The 15383-nt window shown below is 47.8% G+C and overlaps 1 protein-coding gene across 10 annotated transcripts in view; it reads left to right on the forward strand.

Moving 5' to 3' along the window:
* The window catches only part of Dlg4 (discs large MAGUK scaffold protein 4), a 31237-nt gene extending 16089 nt beyond the window's left edge, over positions 1–15148 (forward strand). For 6 of the 10 annotated variants that reach the window (XM_070001558.1, XM_070001564.1, XM_070001560.1 and 3 more), the window contains 12 exons: positions 6664–6959; positions 7131–7233; positions 7999–8134; positions 9084–9260; positions 9522–9558; positions 9649–9676; positions 10441–10488; positions 10577–10678; positions 11046–11218; positions 12116–12225; positions 12963–13054; positions 14173–15148. In XM_070001558.1, the coding sequence (XP_069857659.1) occupies positions 6664–6959; positions 7131–7233; positions 7999–8134; positions 9084–9260; positions 9522–9558; positions 9649–9676; positions 10441–10488; positions 10577–10678; positions 11046–11218; positions 12116–12225; positions 12963–13054; positions 14173–14279 (1409 nt within the window). In that variant the 3' untranslated portion in view covers positions 14280–15148. Of the gene's footprint in view, positions 1–6663; positions 6960–7130; positions 7234–7998; positions 8135–9083; positions 9261–9521; positions 9559–9648; positions 9677–10440; positions 10489–10576; positions 10679–11045; positions 11219–12115; positions 12226–12962; positions 13055–14172 lie in introns of those variants that run through there. The other 4 variants (XM_070001565.1, XM_070001559.1, XM_070001562.1 and 1 more) reach the window with 2 other exon arrangements.
* Positions 15149–15383: the final 235 nt, after the last annotated feature.

The raw sequence follows: 15383 nt of genomic DNA on the forward strand, positions 1-15383 counted from the left end.
TAACAATGTTATAAAATGAGGTTTGTTTCAGAAAACTAAAGGTAGTTCAACATTAGGAAATCCTTTACTATTCATTATATTACGTGTGTGTGTGTGTGTGTGTGTGTGTGTGTGTGTGTATGTGTGTATTCACCCGCTGGTACTAGAGCTTGAACTCAGGGCCTCATGCCCTAACTTGGCTTTTTTGCTCAAGTCTGGTGTGACATTTGCCACACTTCCAATTCCTGATCCATTATATTGAAAAGCTAAAAAAGAAAAGGGTAAATGTCATCTTGAATAGATGTAGGAAAGTCAATTGAAATTCATATATATGTTGGCAGTACTAGGGCTTGAACTCAGGGCCTGGCACTGTCCTTAAGTTTCCTTGCTTAAGGCTAGTATTGTACCACTTGATCCACAGCTCCGCTTTTGTCTTTTTTGCTGGTTAATTGGTGATAGAGTCTCATGGGCTTTCTTGCCAGGGTTGGCTTCAAAAGCATGGTCCTCATATCTCAGCCTTCTGAGTAGCTAGAATTACTAGTGCCCAGCTTTAATATCTATTTTCAGTTGGAAACTTAATAAACTAGAAGCAGAGGATTTACCTAATATAATGAAGAATAGTTATTGGCAACAAACAAATATTTCATGACAAAATCCTAGCAGTGTGTCCATTAATTTAGGAAGTAGACATGGGCGCTTCTATCATTGCTGTTGTTTTTCATTGCTTTGGTGCAGTTTCTCTGTGTTGGTAGTGTTAGCATTTGTGGACATTTTTTTTTAGATCCTATTTGACTTATCCCCTTCCTTTCTTTCTCCCTCCTTTCCCTTTTTCTTTCTTTCTCTCTCTCTCTCTCCCGTACTGGAGTTTGAACTCAGGCTGGTGTGCTCTACTACTTGAGCCATAGCTCTACTTTTTGGTGGTTAATTGGAGATAAGGCCTCATGGACTTTTGTGGGCTGGCTTTGAACTGTGATCCTTAGATCTCAGCCTCAAGTACCTAGAGTTATAGATGTGAGCCAGCAGTGTGGACTCCTTCCTTTCTCCTTTTATTACTGTGCTAAGGATTAAACCCAGGGTTTCACATCCGCTAAGCAATAGCTGTACCACTATACCTCTAGTCCCTACAAAATTTGTATCCATATGTTTTTTTTATTGCTACAGATTCTTGTTATTTATAGTACATAGCCACATTCTTATTCTCTTAAGTTTTTCAGTTCACTTAAGATATTAATCTAGGTGGGTCATAGTATAATTTTCAAATACAAGATAATTTTATTTTGCGCTCTCTTTCTTTCTTTCTTTCTTTCTTTCTTTGTTTTTTTGGGTCCGGTTGTGGGGCTTGAACTCTGGGCCTGGGCGCTGTCCCTCAGCTCTTCAGCTCAAGACTAGTGCTCTACCACTTGAGCCACAGCGCCACTTCCGGCTTTTTTCTTTTTGCTTATGTGGTGCTGAGGAATCGAACCCAGGGCCTCTGGCATGCAAGGCAAGCACTCTACCACTGAGCCACCTTCCCAGCCCTGTGCTCTCTTTTTTTAATATAGCATCTATTTGTTCCTCATCTATAGAGCAGTCATTCTCAACCACAGTAACTTTGCTGGGGCAGTTTTGTCACATAACTTTTTGATAATGAGTAGGTAGGAAGTAAAGGGGAGGAGTATTGTCATCCGATAGAAATATAAATGAGAAAAAAATGATGAAATTTTACTGAAGGACATAATAAAACAGTGTTTCTGGGTGGAAAAATCTTAATATGCAAAAGATTTCAACACTTTCCAAGTTAGTCTGGATCTTTACTTGAATTTTCATGTTGTTACTTCCCTAGAAACTTAGCTGGTTGATTTTAAAATTCACCTGGAAAAAAATATGTGGTAGGCATTTTGGAAAAGAATCAAATGTGACAAAATACAAAGTTAATGTTAAAGCCATAATAAAATCACAGGACTGGCCCAGTGCCAGTGGCTCACGCCTGTAATCCTAGCCACTTTGGAGGCTGAGATCTGAGGATCATGGTTCAAAGCCAGCCCGGGCAGCAAAATCCATGAGACTCCAATAAATCACTAGAAAACTGGAAGTGGCGCTGTCGCTCAGGTGGTAGAGCGCTTTCCTTGAGCTGAAGAGCACAGGGACAGTGCCCAAACCCAGAGTTCCAGCCCCACAACTGACAAAAAATAAAATAAATCACAGGACTATTTATTTTAATTTTTAATTTTTTGCAAATTCTTTTATTGTGATTAAGTGATTACATAATTTCACAAATTTCACAGTATTGTGGGATAGTGATGCTTACTTAAAGTCACAAACACATTCTAACCTTCATGGGACAAATTGTCTATCGTGGCCTATAATGTTTATGAGTTCTATGGGCTTTGACAATACAGTTATTTCTTCCACATCGGGTGATGTGTACATTCCTTTTCTTTTGCATAGTGTCAGCTGTTCCCTCTTTTCCACTCATTCCCTCCCTCCCATTGCTGCCATTAAGTCTCTTGGTTCGTTTTAATCAATGTCCAATGCAGCTGATGGGTCCCACTGTTGTATGTTTTTCCCTGATTCCCTCTAGTTCTGTGTCCTCCTCCTAGTTTCCCTCCGGTGTGTACATACTATATATGTGATCAGCAGCATGGGGTTATTTAGTAGTGATTCGATCAGATGAGTGGAGATCACAGGGCTATTTCTTTTTTTTTTTTTTTTGTCGGTCGTGGGGCTTGAACTCTGGGCCTGGGCGCTGTCCCTCAGCTCTTCAGCTCAAGGCGAGCGCTCTACCACTTGAGCTACAGCGCCACTTCCGGTTTTCTGGTGGTTTATTGGAGATAGGAGTCTTACGGTCTTTCCTGCCCGGGCTGGCTTTGAACTGTGATCCTCAGATCTCAGCCTCCTGAGTAGCTAGGATTACAGGCATGAGCCACCAGCGCCCGGCTCACAGGGCTATTTCTAAATACTGTAACCTATCAAAAGGAATTTGGGATCTTTGGAAAAAGGGTTGATTCCAAATTTTGGATAAGAATTTTTTTTTTTTTGTCAGTCCTGGGGCTTGAACTCAGGGTCTGGGCACTGCCCTTGAGTTTCTTTTGTTCAATGCCAGCACTCTACCACTTGAGCCACCGTACCACCTCTGGCCTTTTCTGTTATGTTGCTGAGGAATCAAACCCAGGGCTTCACTCATGCTAGGCAATCATTCTACCACTAAAGTCACATTCCCAGCCCTTGGACAAGAAATATATAAGAGGGCTGGGAAGGTGGCTCAGTGGTAGAGCACTTGCCTTGCATGCCTGAGGCCCTGGGTTCGATTCCTCAGCACCACATAAGCAAAAAGAAAAAAGCCGGAAGTGGCGCTGTGGCTCAAGTGGTAGAGCACTAGCCTTGAGCTGAAGAGCTGAGGGACAGTGCCCAGGCCCAGAGTTCAGGCCTCACTACCGGACCAAAAAAAAAAAAAAAAAAGAAATATATAAGATGTGAGCAAATGGTAATACCTGTAATCCCAGAACTAGAGGTTGAACCCAGTTATATAGTGAAATCCTGCATTAGAAAAAGGCACAAAAATTGTATAGGATGTGCTTTAATGTCTTTCAAAGTAGAAAGCAAGGATGGTATCAAGATTCCTAGGGTAGCCAGGTGTCAGTGGCTCATGCTTGTTTTCCTAGCTAATCCACAGGCTGAGATCCTGAGGATAGTGGTTCAGTGCTGGCCTGGACAGAAAAGACTGCTAGACTCCATCTCCAAAAATAACCAGCAAAGAGTAGTAGGAACAAGTGACAGAATGACAACGCAAGCAAGCCAAACAAGTGTGAGGCTCTGAGTTCAAAACCCAGTTCTGCTAAAAATGGTGAGGAAGCCAGGTATGGTTGTGTGCACCAGATACTTAGGAAGCTAAGTCCAGAGAATTGTTTGAGCTCAGAATCAAGTATAAGCAATAGTGAGACTCTGACTGGAAAAGAACCACCATAGCCACGCTGTAATCAAATGAATATCAGCCTCAGGGTACAGCTTATGTATCATGAGCATAGCCTTAGGTTCAGTCTCCAGCACTTCAGGAAAAAAAGAGTTACATACCTTTGGACGATGATAGGCTTTCTTGGGGGAAAGCCATTCATTCTGAAAATATAAAGAGAATCAATCTGTCCTCCTTTTTCTGTGCAAATTGCACCTTAGAGTTAACCAAAAGGTGATAGGTCCCTTGTGTGTGAGTGTATGTGTGTATGTGTGTGTTGGTCCTGAATGCTTGAACTCCTGAATGCTTGGGCACTGTTCCTGAGCTTTTTGGCTCCAAACTTGTACTCTACCACTTGAGCCACAGCTTCACTTCCAGCTTTAATTAATTAATTGGGGATGAATCTCATGGACTTTTCCATCCAGGCTGGCTTTGAACCATGATCCTCATATCTCAGCCTCTTGAGTAGGTAGAATTACAGGTGTGAGCAACAAGTGTCCAGCCATCATCATCATTGTCATCATCATCATTATTTGGCTGTGGGGCTTGAACTCAGGCTTGGGTACTGTCCTTGAGCTCTTTTATTCAAGGCTAGCACTCTAGCACTTTGAGCCACAGCTCCATTTCTGGTTTGTGAATGGTTAATTGGAGATAAAAGTCTCATAGACTTTTCATCCTGGACTGCCTTTGAGCCCAGATCCTCAGATCTCAGCCTCTTAAATAGCTAGGATTACAGGCATTAGCCACTGGTACCAGCTTGATTTTTTTTTTTTTAATTGGTCAGTGGTCTTGGACTCTGGGCCAGGGCCCTGTCTCTCAGCTCTTCAGCTCAAGGGGAGTGCTCTACCACTTGAGCCACAGCACCACTTCCGGTTTTCTGGTGGTTTATTGGAGATAAGAGTCTCATGGACTTTCCTGCCCAGGCTGGCTTTGAACTGTAGTCCTCAGATCTCTGCCTCCTGAGTAGCTAGGATTACAGGTGTGAGTTACCGGCCCTAGCTTTGATTTTTTTTTTTATGGTACTGAATTTGAACTCAGGGCCTTATACTTGCTCAGCTGATGCTCTACCACTTGAGCCATACCTCCAGTTCTGGCTTTGGTGTTTAATTGGAGATAAAACATGTTTCTGCTGGGGCTGGCTTAGAATGAACTGTGATCCTCAGATCTTAGCCTCCTGAATAGCTAGTACTACAGGTGTGAAAAACCAGTGCCCAGCTTGCTGGTTAATTTGGAGATGGAGTCTAGTGAGCTTTTCTGCTTGGGCTGGCTTTGAACTATGATCCTTCAGATCTCAGTTGTCTGGTTAGGATTATAGGCATGAGCCTGTAATGCCTGTCTGATGTTCTTTATGGAAGTCCCACTAATGTTCATCCTTTCTCCCTCCTAAGAGAATAGACTCACCCTTTTGCAATCTCTGGTATCATAATCTGGCAGTGATAATGAATGGCTATGAAAGGTTAGGAAAACAATTGATGGGGCACATCAAATGGGTGGTGCAGGCTAGCAACTCCTGAACTTACCAGTGGATCTTCACTAACAGAAAGACAATCAGATGCCATTGCATCTTGTGACGATACAGTAGGATGCACACAGTGCCTCTTGGGAAATACACTCACTCACACATTGAATTCGATAATTAAGTTTTTTTGTGTTGTTTTGGCAGTATTAGAGATTGAACAAATGCCCTCTGCATGTTAGGTGAATGCTACATCCCTAGCCCTTCACACATTGAATTTGAATCTGATTTAGCCTGTAGGACAAGCCCCTGGTTTACATGTTACAAGATTATGGGGATGTAAGCAGGAATGCTCCTGTTAGAATGTGGGAAAATCTAGACAACTGACCTAGTTTTTCAACAAATGAAAGGGGAAAAAGAAAAAGGAATTTTATGGATTAAGAGATTTGAGACGTGTGAACCAAAGGAAACCCTCCCAAACTGTAGTATTATATCCACCTTTGATTTTAACATCCCTGGTAAACTGAAGACATACAACCTTAAAGTCCTTTATCCCTGTAGTAGAACAAAGCTCTGTTATCACTTCTAAATTCCCTTAGTTACCCCACCAAGTGTCTCTAGCAATACAACTTCCCTTTCAAGCAGGGCACAATGTCTTGAACCTGTAATATTAGCTATCAGGTAGGCTAAAATGAGGATGATCATGGTTCAAGGCCAGGCTGGGCAATAAAAGTTAAAGAAACCCCATCTGAAGAAAAACCTGCGTGTTGTGATGCATACTTGTCATCCCAAGAGGGAAATGAAAATAGGAGGATCAGGCTGGGAATGTGTCTCTGTGGTAGAGTGCTTGTCTAGCATGCATGAAGCCCTGGGTTCGATTCCTCAGCACCACATAAGAAAAAAGCCGGAAGTGGCGCTGTGGCTCAAGTAGTAGAGTGCTAGCCTTGAGCTGAAGAGTTGAGGGACAGTGCCCAGGCCCAGAGTTCAGGCCCCACAACATGAAAAAAAAAAAAGGAGGATCACAGTTTGGGTTAGCCCAGGCAAAAAGTGAGATGTTGTCTCAAAAATAACTCAGTAAAAAGGTCTGGAGGCTTGAGTGATAGAGCTCTTGTCTAGTAAGCTCAAAACCCTGAATTTAAACCCCAGTACTGCCAAAAAATTAAATAAAATACATAAACTAACTTCCCTGTTGCCTGAGTCTGGCTTTCTTGGTTTCCTTTGGCTCCTCTGGAGAAGTGGGGGGCTGTGGGGGCTGTTTGCTCCTTACATTTCCATCTCATCCTTCCCTGTCTTCTCTCAGCTTACTCTCAGCACCTGGACAACGAGATCAGTCACAGCAGCTACCTGGGCACTGACTACCCCACAGCCATGACCCCCACCTCCCCTCGCCGCTACTCCCCAGTGGCCAAGGACCTGCTTGGGGAGGAAGATATTCCCCGAGAACCGAGGCGAATTGTGATCCACCGGGGCTCCACGGGCCTGGGCTTCAACATTGTGGGGGGCGAGGATGGTGAAGGCATCTTCATCTCCTTCATCCTGGCCGGGGGCCCTGCGGACCTAAGTGGGGAGCTGCGGAAGGGGGACCAGATCCTGTCGGTGAGGAAAGGCCTGCCCCAGCCTGTACCATTCCCGTCCCTAGGGCAGAGCCCAGTGCTCTTGGGAAGGGGCTGGGTGGGCTGCAGCCTGGTCTTGCTGGACCCTGCTCCATTTAGACCTGAGAACTGCTGCCTCCCTGGCCCTGGTGACAGCCTTTTCTGCCCTCTGTAGGTCAACGGTGTTGATCTCCGCAATGCCAGTCATGAGCAGGCTGCCATTGCCCTGAAGAATGCGGGTCAGACAGTCACGATAATTGCTCAGTATAAACCAGAAGGTACCAGACTTGAGATTTCTTTTCCTTTTCCTTTTCCTTTCCCTGTCCCTTTCCCTTTCCCTTTCCTTCTTTCCTTTCCATTTTTTGCCAGTCCTGATGCTTGAACTCAGGGCCTGGGCACTGTCCCTGATCTTTTGCTTAAGGGTAGTACTCTACCACTTGAGCTACAGCTCCACATCCAGCTTTTTCTATATGGTTCTAAGGAATAGAATCCAGGGTTTCATATATACTAAGCAAGCACTTTACCACAAAGCCACATTCCCAGCCCCCTTTTAAGCTTAATTTTTTTTTTAAAGCACTCTAACAACTTGAGCCATAGCTTCTGGCTTTTTTGTTAGTTAACTGGAGATGACTCTCCTGGCCTTTCCTGCCCAGCCTGCCTTTGAACTGCAACCCTCAGATCTCAGCCTCCTGAGTAACTGGGATTCCAGGCATGAGCCACTGTCTTCTGGCAAGAGAATTTTTTGGTTGGGGCTAAGATAGTTCCCAGAATTCTGTTGAGCTACTCAGAGATGGAGGTGATAGTGGCAGCAGAATCAGGCAGAGTTAAGAACTTTCTTGGGCTGGGACGTTGGCTCAGTGGTAGAATGCTTGCCTCGCATGCATGAGGCCCTTGGTTTGATTCCTCAACACCACATAAACAGGAAAAAGCCAGAAGTGGCACTGTGGCTCAAGTGGTAAAGTGCTAGCCTTGAGCTGAAGAGCTGAGGGACAGCACCTAGGCCCAGAGTTCAAGCCCCACAACTGACAAAAAAAAAAAAAAAGAATCTTCTTGTCCTTCCTCAGAGTACAGCCGATTTGAGGCCAAGATCCACGATCTCCGGGAACAGCTCATGAACAGCAGCCTGGGCTCAGGGACTGCCTCCCTGAGGAGCAACCCCAAACGGGGTTTCTATATCAGGTCAGAAACTTCAAGGGCTGGGCTTCTCAGGCTCAGGTAGATTCCTCTTCCCTTGTGCTGACCCCTGTTCCTCAAGCCAGCTCTTTCCTGAAACCCAGCTTGGCTTTTGCTCCTCTACTCATGCCTGACACTTAGCTGGTGCTCATGGGCTTGACTACACAGGCTGACCTTCTGGAATGTACCATCTGGATTGGAAAATGGCTTCTGTCTCAAGCGTCCCAATTGTTTTCTAGCCCCTGGTCACCCTGGCAGTTCCCTAAGGATCCACTGACTGCCTCACAGTTGGGTACCTAAAGGGTCAATCAGTGTTTGGCATAGGGTGGACCTATAGGATTTTTTTTTTCTTGTTGGCTGTGGGACTTGAACTCTGGGCTTGGGCACTATCCCTGTGCTCTGTAGCTCAAGGCGAGCATTCTACCACTTGAGCCACAGCACCACTTCCGGTTTTCTTTTCTTTTCTTTTTTTTTGTCAGTTGTGGGGCTTGAACTCTGGGCCTGGGTGCTGTCCCTCAGCTCTTCAGCTCAAGGCGAGCGCTCTACCGCTTGAGCTATAGCGCCACTTCCGGTTTTCTGATGGTTTATTGGAGATAGGAGTCTCACGGTCTCTCCTGCCCGGGCTGGCTTTGAACCGTGATCCTCAAATCTCAGCTTCCTGAGTAGCTAGGATTACAGGCGTGAGCCACCAGCACCTGGCTCACTTCCGGTTTTCTAGTGGTTAGCTGGAGATAAGAGTCTCACGACTATTCCTGTTTGGGCTGGCTTTGAACTGCGATCCTCAGATCTCAGCCTCCTGAGTAGCTTGAATTACAGGTGTGGGCCTCTGGCACTTGGCAGCAGTCTGTGTTTTCTAGGACCTCTTCATTGTATCTCCCTACTGGTTTCAGGGTGGCTGATGCATTCTTCCTGGAGTCCTCAGCTAGACCCTGACCTGTAGCTTTTTACCCTCTAGGGCCCTGTTTGATTATGACAAGACCAAGGACTGCGGCTTCCTGAGCCAGGCCCTGAGCTTCCACTTTGGGGATGTGCTTCACGTAATTGACGCTAGTGATGAAGAGTGGTGGCAGGCACGGCGGGTCCACTCTGATAGTGAGACCGATGATATTGGCTTTATTCCCAGCAAACGACGGTGAGGCTCCTGGGAACTGAGCCTTCCTGCTACAGGCCCTGAAGTTTCCCAGGTTCTCCCATGGGCAGCCAGTAGGGGACTCATGGTGTGTGTGGGGGGTGGGGTGGGGGTGTGTCAGGTGTCAGGGGACTATGGTTCCTGTGAACCTTTGTGTCAGACAACTCCATTGAGGAGAAGTGGGCCCAGGTTCTGCTAGAAGATGGAGTTCTCAATTGGTCCAGAAAGTAGGGGCTATTCCTCATCCCAACCTGTATCCCACAGGGTTGAGCGACGGGAGTGGTCAAGGTTAAAAGCCAAGGTAGGTGGAGGAGGGGTAAGCTTGGTGGAAGAGTGGGGGTTGCGTGAAGCTGAACCCTTAACCCACCATGTGGCCTTTTTCTCTTCCTAGGACTGGGGCTCCAGCTCTGGATCACAGGGTAGGTAGAATTAATCAGGAAACTCTGGGGTGAGAAGAGCACTGAGATGCTCTTGATCTCCTCAAGAAGGCAGGTGAGCCCGGTGCCATTGGCTCACGCCTGTAATCCTAACAAATCATAGTTTGAAGCCAGCTGGGGCTCCTATCTCCAGTTACACACACACACACACACACACACACACACACACACACACACACAGCTGAAAGTGGAGCTGTGACACACACACACACACACACACACACACACACATAGCTGAAAGTGGAGCTGTGACTCAAGTAGTAGAATACTAGTCTTGAGCAAAAGGAGCTTAGGTACAGCACCCAGACTGAGGTCAAGCCCCAGTACCTGCAAAAGGAAGAAAGAAAGAAAGAAAGAAAGAAAGAAAGAAAGAAAGAAAGAAAGAAAGAAAGAAAGAAAGAAAGAAAGAAAGAAAGAAAGAGAGAAAGAAAATGCTGGTGGCTCATACCTGTAATCCCAGTTACTCAGGAGGCTGAGATCTAAGGATCGTGTTTAAAGCCATCCCAAGCAGGAAAGACTAGGAGACTCTTCTCTACAATTTGCCATCTAAAAACCAGAAGTGGAGTTGTGGCTCAGAGTGGTAGAGCGCTAGCCTTGAGCAAAAACTTGCTCAGGGACAGTGTCCGAGCCTGAGTTCAAGCCCCATGGCTGACAAAAAAAAAAAAAAAAAAAAAAAAAATGCAGGTGAGACAAGGGCTCCAAGGCTTCTGGCTTGGAGGCTCTTGCAGATGCCTGTTTCCTTCCAGGTCGAGAAGACTCTGTTCTGAGCTACGAGACAGTGACACAGATGGAAGGTGAGCCCTGAGCCCTGGCCCCTGCTTTGGCCTCAGCCTTTCTGTTCCCCTGGTCTTGTTCACAGCCTAAGCCTGGCTCTTTCCTCAGTGCACTATGCTCGCCCCATCATCATCCTTGGCCCCACTAAGGACCGAGCCAACGATGATCTTCTCTCTGAGTTCCCCGACAAGTTTGGATCCTGTGTCCCTCGTGAGTGTTTGGATGGAGGTGGGGGGCGGGGATGGAGGGTGGGGAGGGACTGAAGAGCCCCACTTGTGACATAGATATAGACAGAACTGCCTGTGGGTATTGGGGTGCTAGGGGACATGTTTTGTCATGGGAGGGGTGTGTCTCATCTACCCTTGTATTCCCCAGTAGGCAAGTCCAAGCCAGAAACTAGGGGGCTTCCCCTGGGAGACAGTTCTGTCTCTCCTCAATTTTGCCCCCCCCCCAATAGCCTTCTTCCAAGACCAACTGGACATTCTGGGGCGGGGGGGGGAACAGGGGTTGATCTTGGTCAGTATGCAAGTGGGGGATGGTGGTTAGATCTTTGTGGGGTGGGGTCACTTTCTGGCAGATACGACACGGCCTAAGCGGGAATATGAGATAGATGGCCGGGATTACCATTTTGTATCGTCCCGGGAGAAAATGGAGAAGGACATTCAGGCACACAAGTTCATCGAGGCTGGCCAGTATAACAGCCACCTCTATGGAACCAGCGTCCAGTCTGTGCGAGAGGTAGCCGAGCAGGTAGGACCCAGTGGGTGCTCCATCCTCTTCCTCCTGCCCTCTCCCCACCCCTTTGCCTCCTTCCAGCTCTCTCTAACTCTCTTTCTCTCTGTCTCTTTCCCTGCTGGGTCTCCACTACGCTCGGCTCCTCCACCTCCCTCTCTTGGGCAACTCTGACCGTCTGCTCTTTGTGCCCTGTTCCCCTCACTTCCTGACCCCACATTCCTCACCACCATCTGTCTCTTTCTCCTCACTGCTTCCCTTCTCCTTGCCCTCATTTCTCGACATTTCCTGTGGCCTTGTCTTTGGTGCCTTGGTCTCCCCCCAACTTCCTGATTCTCCTCTGGCTTTTTCCCCCTCCCTTTTCTTGGGGGTACTAACTCCCCTCTCACACTCCCAACTCCTTTTCCCTGCTGCTCTATACCCTGCCTGCCCTCCCTCCTTGGCTCCTTTTCTCCATCTGCCTCCTCTCCCTCCCATCTGTCTCTCCTGTTTCTTCCATCTGTCTGTCCTCTGTCTGTCCTCCCCTCCCTCCTCCCTGTATCCTACTTCTTTTCTCTTTTCCCTTGGCTTTCTTTCCCTACCTGGCCTGGCCTGCCTTCCACTCCTCACTCCTCGGTCTGTTGCTCTGCTGGCCTCTACTTTGCCTCCATCTTTTTGGGTCCCCCTCCCTGCCTGTTTCTTACCACATCCTCCACTCTGTTCCTTTCCTGCCCTCCCATCTGGCTTGCTGTTTCCCCTTCCTTTCTTTCCTCTCTGTCTTCATTCTGTCCATACCTCTTTCAATGCTCGCTCACATGTCTTTTGACACCCATCCCCACCTTTCCATGGCCTGCCATCCCTTCCTGGCATCCCTTCCTCTGTCTGTCCTTCTCTGCTACCTGCTGGTCCCCCTCCGCCTCCCCTGCCTGCCCCCAGGGGAAGCACTGCATCCTTGATGTCTCCGCCAATGCTGTGCGGCGGCTGCAGGCGGCCCACCTGCACCCTATCGCCATCTTCATTCGCCCCCGATCCCTGGAGAATGTGCTGTGAGTATGGTCTTGGGGGCCTTCCCTCTGCTCCCCACACCTCTGTGGTTCTGGGCCTCTGAAGGCCTCTCCATTATATTTGCTCTCAGAGCCCTGGGCAGCGACTCCAGCAGCTCACAAAGGTGCTGTTGCATGGAGAGCTAAAGCCCCAGGTTGCAGGAAGTTCCAGGCCTTTCCTATCCTCTTCTGCCTTGGGGCTAAGCAGGGTTACAACTCTCAGCAGCCTCTGGGGCATACAGCAGCCACAGCCTCAAGAGTAGTTAAGAGTTAAGGTCAGGCTGGGAAGGTGGCTTGGTGGTAGAGTGCTTGTCTAGCATTCATGAAACCCTGGGTTCGATTCCTCAGTACCACATAAGCAGAAAAAGCCCTCAGGGGTGCTGTGGCTCAATAGATAAAGTGCTAGCCTTGAGCAAAAAGAAGCTCAGGGACACTGCCCCCTAAGTGCAAGCCCCAGGACTGGCAAAAAATAAAATAAAAAGAGTTAAAGTCTTCTGGATCTTTTCTCTGAGGCTGAAGACTAGTGGGACAAGCGCCTGAAAAGTCTTGCGAACCGGGTTGGGGTGGGTCATGGGGTGAGGCTCATCTGTGAGTCAAAAGGGTATCAGAACTTTTTTTTTTTTTTTGCTACGTGCTCCAAATAAGAAAATCCAGGTTACAACTTAACATCCCTGAATGGAGGAGGTAAAAGGCAGAGGGTAGGCCCACCGTCAAGTCTCTGTTTCTTTCCCTCTTTACAGAGAGATTAACAAGCGGATCACAGAGGAACAAGCCCGTAAAGCCTTCGACAGAGCCACCAAACTGGAGCAGGAGTTCACAGAATGCTTTTCAGGTGAGATTGCAGGCAGGCTGGTACCATATGGGTGATGTCCACAGGGTGCCTTTGCTCAGACTTCACATAGTGCCCCACTGTGGGAATAGCATAGGAAGAGGCACCTTTGTACCTCTGTAGAGAGGTGGGGGGAGGGGGGAGAAGTACAGCCCTACAGCTCATGGCTTGGAGAATTAGAGGAGAAAAAAAAAAGTGCGAATTTAGTGCCAGTGGCTCATGCCTGTAATCCTAACTACTCAAGAGGCTGAGATCTGAGGATCGAGATTCAAAGCCAGCCTGGGCAGGAGAGACCGTGAGACTCCTATCTCCAATAAAGCACCAGAAAACCGAAAGTGGCGCTGTAGCTCAAGTGGTAGAGCGCTTGCCTTGAGCTGAAGAGCTGAGGGACAGTGCCCAGGCCCAGAGTTCAAGCCCCATGACCAACAACAACAAAAAAAAAGTGCTCCAGCTGGGTTCAGGTGGCTCACACCTGCAATCCTAGCTATTCAGGAGGCTAAAATCTGAGGATTGTGGTTTGAAGCCAGCCTGGGCAGAAAAGTCAGTGAGAGGCTTATCTCCAGTTAGCCAGTAAAAAGTTGTAAGTGAAGGTATGGTTCAAGTGATAAAGCACCAGCCTTGATTAGAAATTACACACACACACACACACACACACACACACACACATACACACACACACACACACACACGTATGTATGTATGTAGGTATATATGTGAAACCAAGTGCCAGTAGCTCATGTCTGTAATTCTAGCTATTCAGGAGTCTGAGATCTGAGGATCCTGGTTTGACACCAGCCTTGGCAGAAAAGTCATTCAGACTCTTATCTCCAGTTAACCACCAGAAAACCAGTTGTGGTGCTGTGGCTCAAAGGTGCTAGTCTTGAGTGAATAAAGCTCTTGGATAGCACCCAGGCCCTGAGTTTAAGCCCCATGATTAACAAAATACAGGAAAAAAGAAAAAAAAAAGATAAATGAGAGTGCAAAGCCCTGAGTTCAAGTCCTTAGTACTGATCAAAATAAAATAAAATGTAATAAGGTACTTCTTCCTCTGGGCTCCTCCCCTTCCCTTGGTTAAACAACCTTGGACCATTGGCCTCACTCTCGGTTGCATTCACTCCTAGCCATCGTGGAGGGTGACAGCTTTGAGGAGATTTACCACAAGGTGAAGCGTGTCATCGAGGACCTCTCAGGCCCCTACATCTGGGTTCCAGCCCGAGAGAGACTCTGATTCCTGCCCTGGCTTGGCCTGGACTCGCCCTGCCTCCATCGCCTGGGCCCTTGGTCTGGACTGAATTGCCCAAGCCCTATACATCCCCAGTCTCCCTCCCATTCCTTCTTATTTATTTCCTTTCTAACTGGATCCAGCCTATTGGAGGGGGGGGACACTCCTCTGCATGTATCCCTGCACCCCAGAACTGGGCTCCTGAACCCCAGGAACCTGGGGTCTGGGTGGGGGAGCAGGGCTCCTGGCTTCAAGCCCTTGCTCCTTAGAACCCCACCCCCCCCGCCCTCTCCCAATGCACACACAGACCCACTGGGGGCTGCTGCCTCCCCCATCTTCTCCCATACACATTCCAGAAGTCGGGGGTCCTCTCAAGGAACACCCACTATAGGGATGCAGAGCCCCAGGCCTCTGCGCTCCCCTGAGGCAGGGTCTGGGGTCATCCCTGCCCCTCCCCCATCATAATTCCCCATGTCCCTTGAGTTCTCATTTATTTTCTCCATTTTTTTTCCTTCTCAAAGGTGGTTTTTGGAGGGAGAACTAAGGGGTCCTTCTGTGGGTTCCCTGCCTTCCACACGCGCCCCCCCCGCCCCCCACCTTTTTTCTTTGCCGGTTTGCATGAGTGGAAGGTCTAACTGTGGCTTTTTTTTTTTTCCTGGGATTTTTTTTTTCTTTTTACTTTTTTCTTTTTTCTTTTTTCTTTGGGAAAGGGGAGGGATGGGTCTAGGGACTGGGGAAGTGGGAGGGAGGTGGGAGGGCTGGGGTCAGGGGTCGGGTGTCTGGGAGCCAGGGGAAGACTGGAAATGCTGCCGCCTTCTGCAATTTATTTATTTTTTTCTTTTGAGAGAGTGAAAGGAAGAGACAGATACTTGAAATTCAGTGTGTGGTCTGGTTATTTGGGACCTGAGTGTGGAAGGAGATAGTGTGGGGGCCTAGGGTTTGATGGGTATAGTAAGTTGAGGTTTTTCTCCACTCCAACCCAGGGAGAAAAGGGTGGCTTGAATAAGGGTCCCTGGGGGAACCAGCAAGTCAGGAAGAGCTGGAGCTTCATCCAAGGTCACTGATACATTTGCATTAGGTCCTGCAAATAATCCAGCCTGCATCTCTGCC

The sequence above is a fragment of the Dipodomys merriami genome, unplaced genomic scaffold (genome assembly GCF_024711535.1).
Source record: "Dipodomys merriami isolate MVZ:Mamm:240054 unplaced genomic scaffold, mDipMer1.0.p SCAF_59, whole genome shotgun sequence".
Lineage (NCBI taxonomy): Eukaryota > Metazoa > Chordata > Mammalia > Rodentia > Heteromyidae > Dipodomys > Dipodomys merriami.